At 39.7% G+C, this 19,739-nt stretch overlaps 1 protein-coding gene and 1 long non-coding RNA gene across 2 annotated transcripts in view; one reads left to right on the plus strand and one right to left on the minus strand.

Annotated features, from left to right (window-relative positions):
* The window catches only part of LOC147833882 (uncharacterized), a 96,888-nt gene extending 81,674 nt beyond the window's left edge, over positions 1-15,214 (plus strand). The window contains exons 2-5 of the mRNA XM_087281233.1: positions 14,339-14,508; positions 14,591-14,745; positions 14,830-15,007; positions 15,091-15,214. Coding sequence (XP_087137359.1) covers positions 14,689-14,745; positions 14,830-15,007; positions 15,091-15,179 — 324 coding nt within the window. The 5' untranslated portion in view covers positions 14,339-14,508; positions 14,591-14,688 and the 3' untranslated portion in view covers positions 15,180-15,214. The remainder of the gene's footprint in view (positions 1-14,338; positions 14,509-14,590; positions 14,746-14,829; positions 15,008-15,090) is intronic.
* Positions 13,962-19,479, minus strand: LOC141377697 (uncharacterized). The gene is made up of 3 exons (XR_015507203.1): positions 18,595-19,479; positions 17,008-17,147; positions 13,962-15,652 (listed from the first exon to the last, which is right to left on the minus strand). It is a non-coding gene; the product is annotated as an uncharacterized LOC141377697 (long non-coding RNA).
* Between the last annotated feature and the right edge of the window lie 260 nt (positions 19,480-19,739).

Consider the following 19,739-nt stretch of genomic DNA (forward strand, 5'->3'; position numbering starts at 1 on the left):
TTGTCAGTGCATGTTTATTATGTGTTTTCTAATTCCTGTTGTTACTAACACTCACAAAACACGGGAGGTACGCTGCAGGCGTAATCCTCACAACCTTCGTTCAATACATGTATCTGCTATTTCACAACTCTCTCTCACCGTGGGCCTCTGGAATTGTCAATCAGCTGTTAACAAGGCAGATTTTATTACCTCCATAGCTACATATTCTGACTATAATCTCATGGCTCTAACTGAGACCTGGTTGAGGCCGGAGGACACTGTTACACATGCTACTTTATTCTGCTAATTTCTCTTTTTCCCACACTCCTCGTCAGACAGGGAGAGGGGGTGGGACTGGACTACTAATTTCCAAAGAATGGAAATTCACTCAGAGACCGTCCCTGCCAACAATCCGCTCCTTTGAATTCCATGCAGTCAGCATTATCCACCCCTTCTACATAAATGTGGTTGTCATCTACCGCCCACCAGGTAAATTAGGTCACTTCTTAGATGAACTGGATGTTCTTCTCTCATCTTTTTCTAATTTTGACACTCCCTTGTTGGTGCTAGGTGACTTCAACATTTACGTTGAGAAAAGCTGCTGACTTTCAGACTCTGCTTGCCTCTTTTGACCTAAAAAGAGCACCTACTTCTGCTACCCACAAATTAGGTAATCAGCTAGACCTTATTTACACACGACACTGCTTCGCTGATCAAACAATAGTAACTCCACTACAAATATCGGATCATTTCCTTCTGTCTCTCAACATCCACATTACTCCTGAGCCGCCACACACTCCAACACTGGTTACCTTTCGCAGAAACCTACGATCTCTCTCACCCAATAGACTATCCACCATTGTTTCAGACTCTCTTCCTCCATCTTGCAAACTCTCTGCACTTGATACGAACAGTGCCACTGATACACTCTGCTCCACACTAGCATCATGTCTAGATCGATTATGTCCTCTTACATCCAGGCCAGCCCGTGCTAGTCCTCCTGCACCCTGGCTCTCGGATGCTCTCCGTGAGCATCGCTCAAAACTTCGGGCTGCAGAGAGAATTTGGCGGAAAACTAAAAATCCTGCACAGCTCTTAACTAAACTCTTCTGTCCTATTTCTCAGCTGAGGTTACTTCTGCAAAGCAGACATATTACCGTCTGAAAATTAACAATGCGACTAATCCTCGCCTACTTTTTAAAACATTTTCCTCCCTCCTCTATCCTCCTCCTCCACCCGCATCCTCCACACTTACTACTGATGACTTTGCTACATTCTTTTGCACCAAAACTGCAAAAATCAGTGCTCAATTTGCTGCACCTACAACAAACACGCAAGATACACCACTAACACCACACACACTCACCTCTTTTTCTCAGCTCTCTGAGTCTGAGGTGTCCAAACTTGCATTCTGTGAATGAACGTCGCCTCATGGTTCCATCCCAAAGAGAGAAGAAATCACTTTCGCGAATCCTCACGCTTAATCTGCCCAGTTGGTGGAATGAACTCCCTAACTGCATCAGAACAGCAGAGTCACTCGCTATTTTCAAGAAACGACTAAAAACTCAACTATTTAGTCTCCACTTGACTTCCTAATCTGCAATTGCCTCTCTGAATATCACACTAACTGTACCAAAATCGCTTTGGATAAAAGAGTCTGCTAAATGACTAAATGTAAATGTAAAAATGGATAGTATTTCTCAAATGATAGAATGGTTGTCCTTCTTTTACAGCTACTTAATTGAACATCTGGTGGGGAGGATATTACTCACCAATGCGACCCATCAGTCTGATTGGGAGGATATTACCAAGAACGCTGGTTTGTGTCCACTTTACCCCCCAGCTACTAGACCTTGCCAAAACCACTATAATCTTTGGTGATTGTTACATCTCTCATGGATGTAAGTGCGCTGCACTTAAGCGATGACACGGACACAAAACTTATGCAACAGAACTCTTTACTGAATATTGCGGATATACAGGAGACATGCTACAATGTCATACTGCGCAGATGCAGGATCTTGCTGCGTGTTCCATATGGAACATCATAAGGCTCAAAATGCGTTACACTTGAAGCCACAGTACACAACACATTCCTCCCCCTTTACTTTAACACTCAGGGGTACGTTAACACTATATATGTTCGGTTGATTATTATATATATTTTTAATAGATGTAGGGAACATAACAATATAACACAATAAGTCCCAACATAAGGGAAAGAGGGTAGACTGCCTCATTTCCCTGGCTAAACCCTGGGGATTATTCTGCCCCATCGACGTGGGTTAGCCTCTAACTAGAGATCCAATCTCTGTGGTGGTTTCCGCACTCTAGTTGGGTAACGATCAAAAGAACCAGATGGCAGGTTTACTAAAGTGTCTGTAATAGCTGCTGATGTAGCAGGTGAAAGAGGTGTATCCTCAGAGGGTGCAATTACCTGTGACTCCCTAGCAAGCGGTGTGGGAAAATTTTCAGGTACCACATCCTTCACTGGGTCAATGTGAGGGCAGAATTTCTGTTGGTTCTCCAACTCACCAGAGTCATCGTTAGGCATTGCTGAAGACAATATCTGATCTACATGTCTCCTCCATGTCTGCTTGTCTCTAGTTTCAACAATGTATGAGACAGGACCAGTTTGTGCAAGAATGGTTGCATGTACCCACTTTGATCCCTTCCCATAATTATGAGCAAGAACCCAATCAGCCCTGTTGAAACTTCTGTGTTTTACATTACATCGCCTCTCCACCTGCCTTTGCTGTTGTGAGGAGACAATCTGCTTGGTTTCAGATGGTCTCAGCAGGTCCAGTCTGGTTCGTAGTTGACGTTTCAACAATGCTGTAGCAGGAGAGACTTTTGTGACTGCGTGTGGTGTATTCCTATAAGCTAAGAGGAAAGTGTACAATCTTTGATTTAAGGAACCCTTATCCTGCGATGCTTTCAGAGCCTTTTTTAGAGTCTGTACGAAACGTTCAGCCAGACCATTTGTAGATGGATGGTATGGTGCAGATTTGATGTGTCGTATACCATTCATTTGTAGGAAGGACTGGAACTCTTCTGACACGAGTTGGGGGCCATTGTCACTTACAAGCTGCTGTGGTATGCCAAAACGACTGAATACAGATCTGAGCTCTTCGATGGTTCTCTCAGAAGATGTGCCATTCATAATGGCTACCTCTGGGCATTTGCTGTGAGCATCAACCATCACCAGAAACATGTGGTTCTCCATTGGTCCTGCAAAGTCGATATGTATTCTTTGCCATGGGTCCTCTGGGAATTCCCATGGATGCAGGGGAGCTAACTGGATCAGTTCTAGTAAATCGTTTAACCTGAGCCGCCGTGACTGGAGCACTTTGCACTTCCTTGAAGTAGAAGATGTCAGCTTGACTGCCCTCAGGTGGCATGTCTGGCAGAGGCAACCTGGACAGTCCATCTGCATTACAGTGATGTTCAGATCGCCTGTATTTGATGTCATACTGATGCGCTGACAATAGCAGAGCCCAGCGCTGCATGCAGTTTGCCGCCAATGAGGGAATGCCTGTTTGAGCGCCAAAGATAGATGTAAGTGGCCTGTGGTCAGTGAGCAGAGTAAATTTACGTTCAAACAAGTACTTGTGGAACTTTTTTACACCAAATACAATTGCCAAAGCTTCTTGTTCGATTTGTGCGTAATTACTCTCTGCAGAGTTTAGAGTCCTTGATGCAAAAGCGATTGGTCTTTCTTTGCCGGATGCCATCACATGTGAAAGTACGGTGCCAACGCCTTATGGAGACGCATCACATGTCAACTGTATGGGTAAAGAAGGGTTGTAATGTGTGAGGACCTTGGATTTTATCAATACACTTTTCACATCTTTGAATGCCTTTTCGCATTTGTTAGACCATACCCATTGTTTAGACTTGTTTAGTAATTCATGCAGAGGACGAAGCGTACTGGCCAGGTTTGGCATGAACTTTGCATAGTATGTTAGGAGCCCTAGGAAAGACCTCAGCTGGCTTATGTTCCTTGGAGATGGTGCATCCACAATAGCCTTTACCTTTGATGGTGCTGTGTGGAGACCAGTGCTGTCGATAACATGTCCCAGATATTCGATGGTAGGTTGAAAGAATTTGCATTTATCTTTCTTGACCCGAAGACCATACTCCTTTAACCGCTGCAAGGTCTCATTTAAGTTCCTGAGATGCTCCTCATCATCTTTTCCTGTTATTAACAGGTCATCAAGATAACATTGTACTCCATTCAAACCACTCAGGATATGGTCCATGGCCCGTTGAAACAGTGCTGGAGCCGAAGTTATCCCGAATGGTAGCCGCTGATATTGGTAGAGGCCCTTGTGAGTAACAATGGTCAGCAGCTCTTGTGAAACAGGATCTACCTGCATTTGAAGGTAAGCTTTACATAAATCTATTTTCCTGAATTTCTGACCCCCTGATAATCCAGCAAAAAGATCTTTGATTAATGGCAAGGCGTACTGTTCTACAGTTAGCACAGGATTGACCGTGACTTTAAAATCACCACAAATTCGGACAGTTCCATCCTTTTTTAACACCGGAACAATGGGCGTGGCCCACTCACTCACACTCACTTTCTTAAGTACTCCGGTTTCCTCCAAGCGGGCCAATTCCGTTTCCACCTTCGGCTTTATTGCGTAAGGAACAGGGCGCGCTTTCAAGGACTTTGGGTTACTGTCATGTTTAATGGCCAGCTTTACTGTAATGTCTTTCATGTTTCCTAGTTCCTCTTTGAACACCTCTGCATGCTTTCTCAGAATGTTTTGCAAACTGGTAGACTCTTTTGCGATTAAGTGCACTTCTTGCCAGTTTAGCTTTATTTTCTCTAGCCATGCTCGGCCCATTAATGCTGTGTGGCTGCTTCCTTTCACAACATATAATGGTAATTTTACCTTCTGTTTATTTAGCTCCACAGTTATGTCTACAACTCCTGAAAGAGGTACCATCTCTCCAGTGTATGATTTCAGGGTTAGGTTTGTTTCCTTAGGTCGGAGGTGTGGCCATTTTTCTCTGTACGTCGACTCTGCCACCAGTGATACCGCTGCGCCTGTGTCCACTTGCATGGGAATAGCCTGTCCCTCCAGCAGTGGTGTTACCCAGTACCCATCAGAGTTTGAAGACACAGACATAATATGTGAGAACTCATTTTCATCGGATTCATATTCTTCTTTTCCTGTATTCTCCACTTGATTTACATTTTTTCTTTGTTGTTTTCCTGATATAATCTTTCCTAGGTTCAGTAAGTTTGGATGAGTTTACTTTCCCTGTTGCAATCAGCTTTTTACTTTGGCATGCACGCTCGATGTGCCCTTTTTTTCCACAATTTCTACAGTCTTTATCTTTATACCAGCATTCATGTGCTGAATGACGACTTTTTCCACAGCGGTAGCATGCTTTCTTAGGCTCCTGTTTCATTTTCTCACTGTACACTTTGTTTACATGACTGGATGTGCTTAACTCTTGTGCTTCTTTAGCAGCCATTTCCATGGATACACTGATTTCCATTGCACGTTCCAATGTGAGATTACTTTCACAAAGAAGTCTTTTTTGTATTGTTTCACTACGTAGGCCACAAACAAATCTGTCTCTTATTGTGTCATTCAGTGTTGTACCAAATTCACCGTGCTCTGACAATCGCTTCAATACAGCAACAAATTGTGCAATTGATTCTCCCTCTAACTGATTACGTTTATGAAAGCGGAATCTTTCAGCAATGATGAAGGGTTTCGGTGCATAATGTTCTTGCAGCAATGCTACAATATCCTTAAATGAGCGATCACCAGGCTTATCTGGCTGGACCAGACTGCGTAATAAATTACTTTTTGTCTTACTGCCCATTACACTGAGGAAAGTTGGTACTAAAACCTCATCTTTTATTCCGTTAGCCTGAACAAAATAATCAAATCGCTCAGTATATGAGCTCCATTGCTCTACAGTTTCATCATATGAGCCGATTTGCTCTACTAGACCAGCCATTTCCTTTAGTCTTCTTTTATTTCTTTTACTCACGCTGCTTTTTGTTGTTGTTGTTGTTGCTTTCTTTCCTTCCCGCGCCGATGTGTGTCGTCGTCGTGATGTGCGGCCGTTGTACTTTTATTTTCGTTTTGTTCGTGAATAACTTTCCCTGCGTTAGCAATCGCGTGTTGCGTCTTTAAGTGACGCAGAAGATCGTTTATCCTCGTCGCCAGTTTTGTTACATCTCTCATGGATGTAAGTGCGCTGCACTTAAGCGATGACACGGACACAAAACTTATGCAACAGAACTCTTTACTGAATATTGCGGATATACAGGAGACATGCTACAATGTCATACTGCGCAGACGCAGGATTTCGCTGCGTGTTCCATATGGAACATCATAAGGCTCAAAATGCGTTACACTTGAAGCCACAGTACACAACAGTGATATTCGAGCTTTACCCTCTAGTCATCATAGCATTTTCTGTGGGGTAAAGAATGGTATGCTTCCTGCATTATAATTTACTGTGATAACGAAGCAACTATTTACTACATAAACAAAGGCCATTAAATTCACCCACATTAGTTTTGCAAAGCACATTCCTGAGTTAAAAAGTTAAATTGCTGACTCTCTCTCTCTCACTCAATTTGCCTTCCAGAAATTTAGATAGTTCTCTCCAGACGTGGAAGTTACCAACCCAAGTCCCACCTTACTCAGAGCTGATATTTCCATAGCCTAAAAAATCTGATTGAAGCCTCCCTCGATTTTATTCTCCAAGCACCTAAAACCCTCAAGTTATACTTAACAGCATGGAAAAGCTTCAAAGCATTTCACGTCATTTACGATGTTCCATTATCTGTTTTTTTTTTCCCACCCACAATCTCTTCATGCATATCCTACCTCACAATCATCAAAAAAAAGTCCAAGTTGACTCTATTAAAGGCTAATTGAGTGGAATCCAAATTTTCCACAAGCTCATTTACAGTTCCACTGCACCTCACAGCTAATTGTCAAACAGCCCTTCTCACTAAAGGCATCCAAAAACCCATCCCACACGTCAAGACACCAGACACCCTATAACAATGAAAACCTCCACAAAATGTGTATCTACCCTTCACAAAGGATAGGATTTGATCTATACAGCATGTACACTCAATGCCATGTTTATTGAAGCTTTCTTCAGATTCCTAAGATGTTCCAAACTCACTATTACATTCGGGTTTAACCCAAACATTCATCTGATCTAGTAATGCCGGAAAGCAAAACAATCTCTTTTTTTCATTAAATAAAGCAAAACTGATCAGACAAAAAGAGGCCACCATATTTTACAAAACAATAAATCACAAACCACTTCCCAATCAGACCCACTTTTCACAAACGATTTCAACCACCCAGTCACTCGTTTTTAGTTTCAGAAGCATCTCAAATCCATCCTAATCATGTCCTGTTTCCCATATGATGATTTCTCCAGCAATTCCTTTAGAATAGACACAGCCACCACCACAGCACAAAATGGTCTTTTAGATCTAAAGAGAAGGTGCTCGCTGCAGAGCCAAATAGGAGGAGCTAGAGCTCTGTGTGTGGGGCTTATACGTCATTGATCTAAAAGCAGGTAGACTCCGTCCGAACTGTACAACCTGCATGGCATGGTAAGACATCTGAACTGTAAAGACAAACTGAACTTTGTGATGTATATAAAATCAATAGGTCCTAAGTATTAGCATTCTCTCATCCCACATGCTACATTTTAACATGTAAAGTGTTTTTATTTAATAATCGTTTTTTAAATTTAATTTTAGTATTTGTTTAACTTCCACAGATGCATCAGACAATACTTTTGCGAGGACATGATCCATTGCTGTCTATCCAGAGATGTATAGTGTGCTACCAAAAATACCACTGTGCCTACTGTAAATCAGTGTGTAACCATTTACATGAGCTCCAAAATCATGTAGTTAATCACATGTGAAATGCAGTTCAAGAAAAACGTATGTGTGCGTTTTTTTTCTCTCTTTTTTACAGTACTGTGGGTGTGAGAAACATGTTGTACTTGTTACACTGAATTCCACATTCTTTGATTAATTTTTTTTTAAATAGGTTTCTACACTACAGTAAATACTTTTTACATGGCAATCAGCCTACAAGGGCTAATGCAGAGTTTGTCAGGCATTTGTTCGAGCTGAGTAGTAGAATGTTCAGCTAATACTTTTTATTCATGGCTTAATTTGGTAGAATTACATCTGTTTTGCTTGGAAAGAACAAAACTTTTACTCACACTGGCCCTAATGTTTGGTGAGAGTGTCAAAAATTAGTTTATTTTTAATATAACTTAATGTTGTTGTGCTCCTAAGTAAGGTGTGTTTCACCACAAAACCTACGCATAGACGATGCACTGTATTAAACGTGTAAACAACAATTTTGCTAATTTTATTCCTTCTACGTCTTAGATTTTATTATAATCAAGAGTGGTCTAAAGTGCAGGCCATCACATTTTCACTGTTGTTACTGTACATCATGTACAACATGGAAATTTTCTTGCAGGAAATACGAGACAAGAGATATTTGTGTGTCTTGTTTACACAACCCTCACTTGTAAATTTAACAGGGTACTATACTATAATGTAAATATTAATTTTTGTTTTGTAAAATGTAATAATATTTTCTGTAAAAAATGTTGAGTTCTTGAAATATATTTATTATTTTATTAAAAATCCAATATCGGGGCTAAAATCACGCAGCCTGACCTAGGCATAAGTGGAAAACATGATTACAAGGACAGCTCTGCTCCTAATCCTGGGTCCTTGGTTCTTTGGACTACTTACCCAATGAAAGTGATGATTGCACATAGGAGCTGGATTGTGGAATCGGACGGTGTGATGCACCTGCTACCTGTGTGGCAGTACAGCTGAAAGACTTTGCTGGAGATAAACCTGAATATATCTCAGATGATAGCAAGTCATTTCGAAAGTCTGATGGTGAATAATATACCACTGGAAATGAATTGGACAAAGTGTAAGATATAAGGCAAGAGATGGTGTTCCAAATGCTTCTGACGGAGATGTACTTGTCCACCCACAGGGCTGAATTAACATAAGGGCTAGATGGGGTTGGTGCCCCAGGGCCCGCAGAAGAAGGTTGCCCTTAATTGGCTGAAGAATTCATTTGCGCTATGACGCCAGGAAACCCCACTTTGCATTATGCTTTTGCTCATCGATAAGGTGCATATAATGGGCATACTGCAGAATCAGAACGAGTCCAATACTGAATCCTAAATCTTGGTTGGGCACCACATTGTCTGGTCTCAGTCATTTAGGACTGCCTTGACGGCTTTAAACCATAAGAGAATACATTACAGATAATAGAGAGACAATTGATTTGACTATTTTAACCAATACTTTATCTGCAGATGTTCTGGGGACTTTTTATCAATTTGGGCACAATGTAATCAACTACCAATGGTGCTTTACAAGCCTTTCAACGGGAAAACTAATTGCCTTACAAGACTCTTTTCATGACTTCTTAGTCATGTGCTTGTTATGTGCTCCATGTGTCTTTACATCCTGTTGGATGTACACTTTTGTAGAGATTGGTCGTTCATGAACAATTCGTTAATTTTAAACGAATCTTCAATATGACTCGGGAACTACGAGTCCTCTCAGGGAGTGATTTGTTCATCCGCGTGTGCGCACATTTGTGCAGGTGGTATCGTTTATTTCAAGTCTTTTGAGTCGTTCATCGCAGAAAGGCAGAAGCCAATCATATGTGTTTAGAGCCGGAAAAAAAATCGATCCGTTCACCTCTTGAGTCCTCTATCGGGTCTGAGTCATTCGTTCATCACGGGCCAATCATATGCGTTTAGAGCCGGAAAAAAAATCGATCCGTTCACCTCTTGAGTCCTCTATCGGGTCTGAGTCATTCGTTCATCACGGGCCAATCATATGCGTTTAGAGCCGGAAAAAGAATTTAACCGTTTTTCTCTCGAGTCCTCTATCGGGTTTGAGTCATTCGATCCTCACGGGCTAATCATTTGAGTTTAGAGCCAGAAAAAGAATTAAAACGTTCATCTCTCGAGTTCTCTATCAGGTTTGAGTCATTCGTTCCTCACGTGCCAATCATATGCGTTTAGAGCTGGAAAAAGAATTGATTCATTCAACTCTTTGGTCCTCTATCGGGTCTGAGTCATTCGTTCCTCATGGGCCAATCATACATGTTTAGAGCTGGAAAAATAATTGAATTGAACTAATTATCATGGCTCCTATCGGCTCAGACTGTGTACTTTGGTTAAGATCATATGTGACTGTCAGTGTAACGTGAATGAACCACTGAAATTTAAAGACATGAAGAGGTGAGCTAATCAAAGAGACAACAATACCTTCATAGACAAAAGAGACAAAAGCTGGTAAACATTGAATTATTATTTTCTCCATTTTATAGTATTCTATTAATGACTTATTTGTCGTGTGATCAACCTTTTGGGCTAGATGTAGATGTGTTTGGAAGCAATTCGTAACATTTTAATAATATTTTTGCAAATTGAACTAAATGAACAAAATGACTCAAAAACATTGGTTCATCTCGATGAACGAGACTCAAAGATCCGAGTCAGTAAAATGATTCGAACTTCCCATCACTAGTAGAGATAAAGGAACTCTGGACTTAATGCATGTAAATGAAATGCAACCAGTTAAAGTGTTACTATTAAGATAGATGTCTTTAAATAAAATGCCATAGTTTTCCTCATATTCTATGTGTTTATTGCAATCATTGTAACCAACCAAGTAAATCAATGTGTTTTTAACCCTTATTGAAGATGAAACCTTCTATATGTTTATTCATTAATTAATTTTCTTTTCAGCTTAGTCCCTTCATTAATCCTGGGTCGCCACAGCGGAATGAACTGCCAAATTATCCAGCACGTTTTTACACAGCAGATGCCCTTCCAGCCGCAACCAATCTCTGGGAAAACCTTTTGTATGTGGTTATTAATATTATTATTTTTATTTTTTTTATGCTCAACGTGGAAACAAAATGATAAGGAGAGGGTGAGGAGTACAATATTGAATTAGGTTTTGATGTACTCAAATGTCCACATGACAAAGACGCTATTTCTCAAATAGGGTCAGGGTACAATATTGGCTTCAGATAATATAACTCTGATGTACCCAACAAATGACCAGGTGACTAGAAGGGGAGTTTAGGACATTGAATCCAGTCATGCTGATAGTTCAGAACCTATGATTTTTGCTGTGCAATTAGAAATAATGTGCAACTAGTTGAGAGAGGGCGGAGCCTTATCAACTCCCTCTAATTTCTCAATAAGGAGGCTGACCTTTGGCCAGCATTCAAATTTTGAATATAAGGGTGAGAACTTCTTGCAGTCATTTTGGCAGCTCAGCCATGTGCCAAGTGTGCATCGCCCGACATTTTCGTACATGTGTTGGTCTTTCAAAAACTGAACTGAACTGAACTTAAACACTAAAACCTGAACCACACTGTTCCAATTACTATGACCATTTATGTGAAGCTGCTTTGACACAATCTACATTGTAAAAGCGCTATACAAATAAAGCTGAATTGAATTGAAAAAAAATTGAATCAAAATGACTGCAACGCGCTCTCCAGTATATTTTATGCATTTATATTACTCATTATTGAATATGGTTTATAAATATCATGGTTATTATTATAATTGATACGAACTGTATGTACCAGAAATATACAGTTGTATTGCTTGATTATTATGGTGTTCAAACCTTTTATTGATACCTTCTCTTGTCAATTCGTATGGAGTCAGAAAAGACTCAAAAGAAATTCACGCAAAAGACACGATGTACACATGCATAGCCAAATTTACGTGCATAAAATCAAATGCATGTGCGTAAAATATTTATTTATATTCAAAAAAAAATTTCACGTGCACAAAATAAAATATTAGCGCTGTCAAAATTAGTGCGTTAATGCATGTGATTAATTTTAAATAATTAAACCTGCAGTTGCAGGTTTTTTTACTTCCTGTTATGGTGGACGTGTGTTTAACATGCAAGAAATGTGGATAAGACCAAGGAAGCACTTTTTGAAGGCAAGTTTCAGTATAAAACAATTAGTTGCACCACCAGGCTCTCCAAAGTTTCATGCAATTTCGCGTGTTTCATTTTTAACTTTCGACTTCTGTTGTAAGTTGATACCGCATGGCGAACAGAAAGAAAATCCTCCGCATTTCGTGACTCGGTGTTCCTTTAAGGTAATAAAATCACTGCTTAGGCTACACGGTAGAATTTTAATAAGAGTATAATCTTAATCATATTAAAAATCGGAGTATTGGTGTCTTATGTGAATATACTCAGAAAGTCTCTGGTGAAGTCGCGAGCTGTCAAAGACAGGGCATTACTCTGCCTTTTAGCATGAGCCCTTTAGTTTAGCGTGTTTCCTCATTAAACGCAACGAAAGCGTATGCTTCACGTTGTTGTGTCAGAATCCTTGTGAAAAACAGTAATACTTTAGGACGCTTAGTTTAAGCAAATTTGATGAACGCGATCAAGCGTGTTAAATCTGAGGGGAGTCGCTCCAGTATGGAAGGCTGTTGGGGCCAAAACGTCTGCAGCGCGTTGTGTGTGTCTGTGTCAGGCCCGTTGAGGGGTGTCAGGGGTGCAGTGAGCGATGTATCTGAGTAGGGGCGTGTGCGCGCGAGACGTACCTGAAGGACGGTGGGGGTGAGTTGCGCGCGACATAGGCTACCTGAAGAGCTTGGAGGGATGCAGGGGAGAGGGGTGTGCAATGTATTTAACGACCGGTTTGCAAGAAATTATCATTCATTTGCGGGCATTTTGGGAGTCTCTGTGCTCTTGCGGGATACTCCTAGTCTTAGCAACTGGATGAATGTAAAGGAGGATTAAGCAAAATTGTTTCTACTCTATAACTAGTTATCATCTTACAGCAATACAACTTTACAATGAGTGCAACAGTTTGTATTCTATAGTTTATTATTATAATTTTTCATTTTCCATACCTGCAATTCCTGTATTTTGGCATTTTTTTGCAGTCCACTTAGAATCCAACATGGAAATCAATGTTTTCTTTATTGGCATTGATTGTTTTGAAATTTAAGTGTCATTAACATGCCTGTCTTTTAATTTCTTTAATAAATATGGCTGTCAAGCCAGGATCTTGATGGTTTATTGTGGGTATGTTGTTTACATGAAGAAATCTGTGTTACAAGTTAAATAAAAAATTTAATAAACAATTATATTTTAAATTTTAATTGTAATCAACAGTTATATTTTGAATTAAAATAGTTTTTGTCTTGCGTTTACATTAATTTTACATTTAAATAGCCAAAATTACAAGTTTATGTATTTTAAATGCGATTAATTGCGATGAATTTTTTTTAAAAGGTTCAATTAATTAGTTAATTTTTTTAATCGATTGACAGCACTAAAAAATACATTTTCATAAAATACATTTCAAACATGCAAAACACCATTTGCAAATGTATAAGAGTGTACAAAAAGTTTTGAATGTTTAAAACTTGCGAGTTCATCCTGAATGAGAATTGTGCAAATCCTCTTTCATGTACGACTCCCCCTGGATACGTGTGTGTGTATTTTTGAGACTTTCCTGCCAGAGTCAGGGCAACTCGTACCTTTCAGCCAATCAGATGAGAGTTGTAGTCAAGGACACCCACTCTGCGCTCTATTTGCGCAGACTGTTCCTCTCCAGCATGGAGAACGAAGAAAGCAGCAGTCGCACTTTTTTCATTTTTTTATTTATTTGACCATAGCCTCACTCTTTTTATCCATTATTTGCAGCAGCTCCGCTCTTTTTATTTATTGTCTCGCAGCCCCATGAGCAAAATGTAGCCTGCAGGGTAACGATGAGGATTAAGTATCATTCCGGCCACACAAGCATTAAAGCGTCATTGTGGTCCAGCGGTCAGCTCATTGGGTTGTGACACCGTCGACCCCTGTTCGATCCTCACCTGAGCTAATAGCTTTTTTTTTCTTTTTCATTTTTATTGTTAAGACATACAAAACTGTAAGGTTGTTGAACATTTGAAGTTCTAAAGCAGCCGTTTTCTTCAAAAAGAAGTGATAGTGTCATTAGAAACTGAATTGGAAATGACCTTATGATAATATAGTCAGTCGTGAACTGAGGTGGATCGGTCTAAGGCTTGAAACTCTTGCACCAGCAGCTCTTGGTTAAACCAGCCACGTCAGCCTGCCCACCTTCCCCCCCGAATTGGGCGGGCTGACGTGGCTGGGTGAACCAAGAGCTGCTGGTGACCCGGAGCAGAAATGTGTTTTTTCCGCCCCCTCCCTTTGCTTTAGGGCACCAGCAGCTCTGGCTAAGTTAAACCATTGGTGGTCTAATTTGTCTAACCTTACTGCCTTCATCAGATAGCCTGGAGTCCAACCCAAACAATAGGCAACAATGGCGCTTCTATGGCTTTCTTACAGGCTACCTAACCTCCATCTCGGGGCACTGCTGTGGAGTCTTCCAGAATTTGACCATCCAGGAGGTTGAAGAGGCTTCCAGAAGCCCAGACGAGTCTGCCTATGTCATTAACGTGAGTATGGCACAAGTAAGGTGGGGGTCACCAGTAGTATGCTCTCGCTCACTTTTTCTCTCTGCTTGTTCTCTGACGCCAGATCACCAGGCATAAGACAAACAGAGCCTTTGGGGCTTCACTTCTACAGCCAGTCCTTGTCAGACCCTAAACAAATACTTTCAATCTGTATGGATCAGCATGGGGCTTCCCGGCAAACCGACTTTTACTGACGTACGGACTGCCATCGCGACCCACGTGAGTAAGCATGTGATGCTCCTGTGACTACAACCAGCAGCTTTGATCCTAAAAAGGTTCTGACTGTCTCTCTCTCTGACGCAGGCAAAGAATGCACATTCTTCAGAGGATCACCGGAAGGTGGCGCAATTCATGTGCCATGACACTTCAACCTCAGATAAGTTCTACGCACTTCACTTCAGACCTCTCCAAGTACGTGAGTGCCGCAGACTATGTGAAAGGGCCCTGGTGGAGGAGGACAGGGACTCCCGGGTCTCCCCTGGTAAATCAGTTTCTCTTTGGCGTGGATGGTAACAGCAGAACGTGTGGCACTGGCTAACTGGCCTTTATGTGTCTCTTTTCCAGGAGGGAACCAGCAGGAGGACGCTGGCATGGCGGCCTGCCAAGGGGAAAAGCCAGGGGGCTTACCCACTCAAACCAACAGAAGACTCTGAATCATCCTGAATAAATATTAAACAACTTAACGGTCATATGGTGTTCAGTGTCTTTTTTATTCCTCTATCTGTGTGGTAAAAATAGCTTCAGTAGGGACAAATGAGCCCTGTCTCCTTAGTACCAAGGTGGACGCCTGCTGCGTCCAGGTTCAGCCTTGGCAACAGGCCAATTGGGACAAATTATCCCTGTCTTGTGTGTTAAAAGTGTCTTGCGGGACGCCTGTGTCCAGGTTCAGCCTTGGTTGATAGCTCATTGGGAGAAATCATCCGTTTTGCAGCACAAAGAGGTGCTGGGCTGGATGACACTGTCCAGGTCTGCAACTGCTTTGAATGGCCAGATGGCCTTTGGTCCAACTCTGGGTATTAGCAAGCTTCTCCCGGGACAGCTCGGTCCTTTGAGCTGCATGAAGAGGTCAGGACAGGGCTGCTGGGGAGTGGAGGTTAACTTCGTTGAGAAATTAAATTTATTTTGACTGCTATAGTTAGTGTTAATTACACTATTTATACATATAGCATGAAAAGCCAAAAGAAAATTAAAGTGTCAGTCTGAAGAGATTATTTGTGATATCATAGCCATCCTGTCCTGCTTGTTTTTTAATTCAGTATCATATTAGTTATGTGTGAGAAATAAATAATATACATAAATGAAACCACTGAAGCTCCAATAATTAATAACTTTATAACAGGTTTAAAAACACTATTTACAATAAGAATGTTTGATCAATGGCAGAACTTAAAACCACACAGACATCAACAATTAGTCTTTGAATCTCAATAATGGTGACAAACAAAAAAATAAAAATCAAGTAAAAAAAACACTTTACTGAAACATCACCTCCCAAAAACAACACAAAATAAAGGAAAAGAAAGAGATTGTAAGAACATAAAGCTGCATAATTTATTCATGCTGCAATGCATGCTGGGAGCTTTGTACTATGCTGGCACCCAGCATGCATTGCGGCATGAACTATGCAGCTTTTTTTTTAGCAACCACGGTTGAGTTTCATATCCTGATTCTTGATGCCTGTGTGTCATAATGATTAAGTTGGAGCATGAATGTTTAGTGCATGACACTCTAATTATTAATTGCATCCTAATTGTTTGTTGAATCTTCTATGAAGAGCAGCAGACTGAGAATAGTATTGTCCCACGCAGTTTTAATGCAACTATATTTGCATATTTTATGAATCAACTTATTAAACACCTGAAATTATATCTATAACAATTAAGCATAAACAGTATAGTTTCTCTTGACCTTTCTTGCTATAGCTGATGAGTTTTAGAAACACAGCTGTAACAGTCAGAGAAACATTAGGATACAAGAGTAAAGCTTCAAGAGCTCAAATAAGCAGCCTCTGATCTCTATGATGGTGAGGTCAAATGAAATATCTTTAATAAAAAAATATTCTTACAGAAATGAAGTCAAACTGTAATTAGTGAAGCTGCTTATACTATTATTTAATGGAGTTGTTTAATCCTCTGTTTTAATTCAGTTGGTTTGGTGTGAGGCTGTGTCTGTAGTTTTATTTCTTCCTTCAATTTCTTATTCCTTTAGTGATTGTGCTTGTTAACAGCAGGTGTTCAACAGCAGGTGTCTCAATTCAATTATTTGTGGTCATTCCCTCTGTCTAGTGGACTAAACTAATTGACCAATTTAAGGGCCAGGTGAATGAGGCTGTGGCGAGATTTCAGACACTCTGATTAGTTTCTCAAATACAAGGGTTTTCTAAAAAGGTAGATAAATGTTACTCTGTATGAAAAGGGGGCAAATCAGCTTCTAACGCCGAGAGGGTTATTTTACCTTTATCTAACTCCAGAATTTTAACACTTTACTCTGAATTACCACAACACTTGAAATTTAACACCAATGAATTTGCTGTGTACTTGTCTTTTTTAAAAATTATTTTAGTTTAAGATAAAGTGTAAAATAAAATATTGTATAGAAAACAACGAGCAATTATGAAAAAACTGTGTAAAATATGTAAAAATAAAAATCTTGTCATCATATACTTTTTTTAAATATATTTTTGGTCTAAAAAACAAATTATATTGTTATCAGTTCTATTATATCACCATTCAGTCATCGGGTGAACCAAAAAAGTTTTTCAAAACAAAATCCTTTAAAAAAAAAAAAACCAACAACAACAAAAAGATTACAAACACAAATTGAGACTTACAGAGAGAGCAAGAGAGAATGTGAGTAAATGTACAAAGCGCTTTTGATAATGGGTAATCTAAAAATGTGTGTTAAGATTTTCATAAATAAATTTGGTGTATGAGTGAATGCAAAGAATACTGACCCAGGTTAACACAGCATTATCGATCAGTTGAGGTTTACCCCACCAAACTTTTTCAGTTGCTGACTCTAACGAGGATTCAGGTCCCGGTCTTTCAAAAGGTTTAATCCGGATAAAATTTATGTAAACAAAAATTAGCTCATTTTATGAATATTAATAATCAACAATAACAGTTTATTCTTAATTATTAATACTCCGGCTTAAGCTTCGGTCAATTTGGTCAAACAAACATATGATTGTATATGATCCTGGCCGCTCGACAGAGCGGACTCTCAGGTTATGAATATTAATTATCAACAATAACAAATTATTATTAATCATTACATTCTGGATTAATTTATTGTTAATTTGACCAAACAAACATAACCAGAACCGCCGCTCTTCCGAACGGACACGGTAATGATCTATTCATTTAGAAAATGGAATTATTACTACTTCTTGTGAAGTAGATTAATCATTCATAAGTTTTAATCAACTTATAACAGCTAGGCAAGGGAATCTGTCTTTCAGTGACTTTTTCTGTGAGGCAAACAATACAATTCATTTGATTATAATGGGATTTAATGACTAGTCAGACAGATAACGAACAAACGCACGAACATACATAAAACATAGAACAAAGGTAAACCACGTGGAGATAGGCATTACATATGGGTCTATAGAACATGTAACAAACCGAGAGAAATAGCAAAGTGAGGAAATAGAGATTTCAGATAAAGAGTGGCAAATCTTTTTCAGTTTCACACACACTATTAAGGATCACCAAGATTATAAAACACCTTTTTGATAAAAGGCACAGCTTATTCGCATAACTAAAATACCTGGACTTTAGTGTCTGGCGTTCTCTCTCTTTATGCGAGTTTCTTCCGTTGTGAAGGGGAGTCCTTTGATGTCCTTCTTGATGCGTGGAGTTAGCAATACCGGTCGGAGGAACGCGATCGCAACTTTAAATTGAGTTTACTTTGTCGGAAAAATAAGAAACGTGGGCTCGGAGCGAGCCACGCGGCACAGAGGAGCCGAGGCTGCTCATATGCAAATTTGAGTGTCTGCCCGCAGCCTGAGGATGGTCTTTAATTTAGGGTATTAAAGAATGTATGCCGTACAAGTTATTATCATGCTCTATGCATCATGTGTTGTAAAATGTCAGCAGCAACTCATCGGTACTAAACATAGACAGGTACATCAACAATAAAAGTACATCAAAAGTACATCAACATAATTCCCACACCCTTACATTATTTATGCTCTAAGGTTGTACAGGTAAGAAAAGTTAGAAATGAGATACAAAGATTACAAACATAACATTTTAGTTTTGTGCTGGTCCAGGATTTCTAAATCCAATTTCTTTTTGGACTAATGTTCTCGTGTGTGTGTGTGTGTGTGTGTGTGTGTGTGTGTGTGTGTGTGTGTGTGTGTGTGTGTGTGTGTGTGTGTGTGTGTGTGTGTAAGAAAGGGGGGGGTCGGAATGTCTTTCAAGTCTCTAGGTCCATATCTCTGGATAACAAAAAGTGTCACGGAGGCAGACTTCGTGGAGCCAGGAGTCATAAAACCCACGCCAGAGACTCCTTAATAAAATCAATAAGTAATTTTATCTATGGACTGTACGCTACATTTATACGGATTTAGTAATCCAGTTTTTACGATCCATGATCACGTAATCCAGTTTACTTTTTGAGCCAGTTTTTCAAACCAACATTGGATTGGATCAATCTGATCCGAATAGGAACTTTTCAGGATCACTAAATCTGGATAACCAGTGCTCAAACAGGATGGTAAATTACAATGTAGAAGTATAGATGCGTAAAGAACAACAAGTACAATAGCCAGTGTGGAGTCAATATAACTTTATTTTTATGTAAAATGAAAACACATTTAAAAAAATAAAAAATAAAAACAAGAAAATCCCCACCTCATTCACTTCCAGTTGTCAGCTTATCTGAGACCTACAACACAAACACTTTACATTAAAGATATTTATAACAAGTTTCAAATATAGATGTATTAAATAAAAAATAAAAAAAGACTTCCATTTCGAAACCTCTACAATAATTTCAGTCTTCCTGAGGACAGACCAGCTTGTCTGAGTGTAGCCTTTAGGAGTCTGGCCTTGGTTTGCTGTAGTTAGGTCAGAGTCAGTTGTTCCTCTGTCAGACGAAGCTGTACTTCTGCTCTTTCGGTCTTTTTCTGCAATTGTTGAAAGTGATTTAAAAAATCAGTCATTGCCATTCTTTGCATTTTATTTTATTTTTTTGGTTATTCTGTA

This window comes from Danio rerio, chromosome 14 (genome assembly GCF_052040795.2).
Source record: "Danio rerio strain M-AB ecotype USA chromosome 14, GRCz13ab, whole genome shotgun sequence".
Classification (NCBI taxonomy): domain Eukaryota; kingdom Metazoa; phylum Chordata; class Actinopteri; order Cypriniformes; family Danionidae; genus Danio; species Danio rerio.